Below are 2,500 nucleotides of genomic sequence, written 5' to 3'. Positions count from 1 at the left end.
AATCACTCCATTTTGGCGCCCCCTTTGTTTGCCCTTTCCTGCCTTTTTGCATCATAGACAGACCCACCAGCATCCACAATCACCACCGTGTGGTGCAGTGATGCTGCTCCCAGTCTGATCCTGACTCAGCCGAAGCATCTCAATCACTCTGACTTCACTCTCACTGTATTCAGCTGTTTTTCTCTCAGTACATTTACTCTACACTTCCAATCCGGTTTGTACGTAATAAGAACAGGTTCCCACACACTGACATTGGGTGCTCCCTCTATCCCTCTGTATCTATGGGGTTTTCAGTGATACGTTAGCACCAAGCTAAAAACTGTGAATATTCACTTTTCCACACTGGGTTTAATATCATTCAACTGAAGCACAGTAATCACACCCATTCTGTCCATCTCTGTTCTCATTCTGGTTTCTCTCTGAAAAATTCCGGAAGTGTAAAGGAGTGTGTGCATGTGTGTGTGTTTGGTCAGTGTTACTGTAATGAGGCTAACAGAACGTGTTTGGGTCACTGTGAAGTTAAAGAGTGAAGAGCGGTGTGTCTGTTTGAATCGTAGCGTTCACTTGCTCATCAGTTCACACTGAGAGTGTCTGTGTGTGTGTGTGTGTGTGTGTGTGTGTGGGGGGGGGGGGGGATACCGTCAGTGCAGTGCAGCAGTCTTTCCACCAGGACGGGGTATTTAGTGATCCTCTGAGTGATCAGCAACAGGAATTCTGGGATTTCTCTCCGCTTAATGACAGAATTGCTGCTCTGCTGCTGCAGAAAATAAACACACATCAGCCTTATCACTGCTCGGTTACCAACAGCAGCCTAAAGCAACCCTAAAGCAAACAATGAGAGAATCTCCCATATCCACTGAGGTGTTTTCACAGATTGATCAATAATGTGCCGCACATGTTAGGCAGGTATCAGACTTCGGGTGTTGGTTCTACTTTGCTGATCTAAAACAAACATTTTCACTCTTTACTGTTTTCAGCTGAATCCTTCATAAACAGTAGGAGCTCAAAGCAATGTGTATGTCCTTATTCACAGCAGGACTAAACTGCTGACCGGTGAACAGAATGTTATGCTGCATGTTGCTATGAGGACTCATTAAAGTGATAACAGCATTTATCTCCAAACACATTGGATTCATTTTTCAGTGAAGTGACATTGGTCAACTCACTCTGATGAACAGCTGCAGCTTCCGGTTGTTTTGCTGAAGCTGTTTGTAAATTCTGAGAGCGTCGGAGTGTTTACTGCAGAAATCTCCATACAGCCCTGTCACCTGATCTCCTACACACCCACAGAACTACACACACACACACACACAATAGAAACACACATAATGCAGACAATACACACAATATACAGCGCATACACACACACACACACACACACACACACACACACACACACACACACACACACACACATAATAGAAACACACATAATGCAGACAATACACACAATATACAGTGCATACACACACACACACACACACACACTCACACACATAATAGAAACACACATAATGCAGACAATACACACAATATACAGCGCATACACACACACACACACACACACACACATAATAGAAACACACATAACAATACACACAACACAACAATACACACAACATACAGCATATACACACACACACACTCACAAACACACACACTCACTTACATACACACATAACAGAAACACACATAATGCAGACAATACGTACAATATACACAATATACACACATGCACATGCGCACACACACACACACACACACACATAACATATACACACACATTCTTAGAAAATGTGTTATTTTTAAATAAATGAATAACTATTGCATATTCAAAATTAAATTGCATTATTGTGTTTAAGCCCCGCCCACCTGCTGCAGTAGAACATCCCCGATTCGCTGAATGATGTATTTTTTGTAGTTTTTGCAGTTTTCTGCAGAGCTGGAGCTCCGCCTCCTCATCTCCATAGCAGCTAGGAAGTTTCTGTGGAGCGTGATGAGGTCATCCAGACTGGGGAAAATTTGACCAATCACATCCTCCTCCAGTTGCACTTCTTCCAGTAAGCCCCGCCTCAAGACCCCTGCCATCACCATCAGTGTCTGCACGTGATGAAACTCCGTCTGCATCAGCTCTGTGGTTGGATAGTGTGGTGGTTAACACCTCTGCCTTCTACACTGTAGACTGGGATTCAATCCCCGACCAGGGCAAACACCCTACACTACACCAATAAGAGTCCTTGGGCAAGACTCCTAACACCACCTTGGCCTGCCTGTATAAAATGACCAAATTGTAAGTCGCTCTGGAGAAGAGCGTCAGCCAAATGCCGTAAATGTAAATGTAAGCTCTGCAGGTCAAAGGTTGATAAAGAGAGAGTAACACTCGATCAGAACGTTTTTAATCATTCTTCAATCCAGAAACTGAAAAACCAACAAATGATAACAAGAGTAAACAAATTAACAGTGCTGACTAATCAAATATCAAGCTGATCCAAAAATTTTA

General features: G+C 43.1%; 1 protein-coding gene across 3 annotated transcripts in view; it reads right to left on the bottom strand.

Moving 5' to 3' along the window:
* The window catches only part of LOC108415110 (rho guanine nucleotide exchange factor 28), an 83,007-nt gene that overhangs the window by 11,503 nt on the left and 69,004 nt on the right, over positions 1-2,500 (bottom strand). For all 3 annotated transcript variants that reach the window (XM_037547721.1, XM_037547719.1, XM_037547720.1), the window contains 3 exons: positions 1,873-2,132; positions 1,167-1,292; positions 640-757 (listed from right to left, as the gene is read on the bottom strand). In XM_037547721.1, the coding sequence (XP_037403618.1) occupies positions 640-757; positions 1,167-1,292; positions 1,873-2,132 (504 nt within the window). The remainder of the gene's footprint in view (positions 1-639; positions 758-1,166; positions 1,293-1,872; positions 2,133-2,500) is intronic.

The sequence above is a fragment of the Pygocentrus nattereri genome, chromosome 19, assembly GCF_015220715.1.
Source record: "Pygocentrus nattereri isolate fPygNat1 chromosome 19, fPygNat1.pri, whole genome shotgun sequence".
Classification (NCBI taxonomy): Eukaryota; Metazoa; Chordata; class Actinopteri; order Characiformes; family Serrasalmidae; genus Pygocentrus; species Pygocentrus nattereri.
The sequence above is the reverse complement of the archived record's forward strand: the minus strand, read 5'-3'. Positions and strand labels throughout refer to the sequence as shown.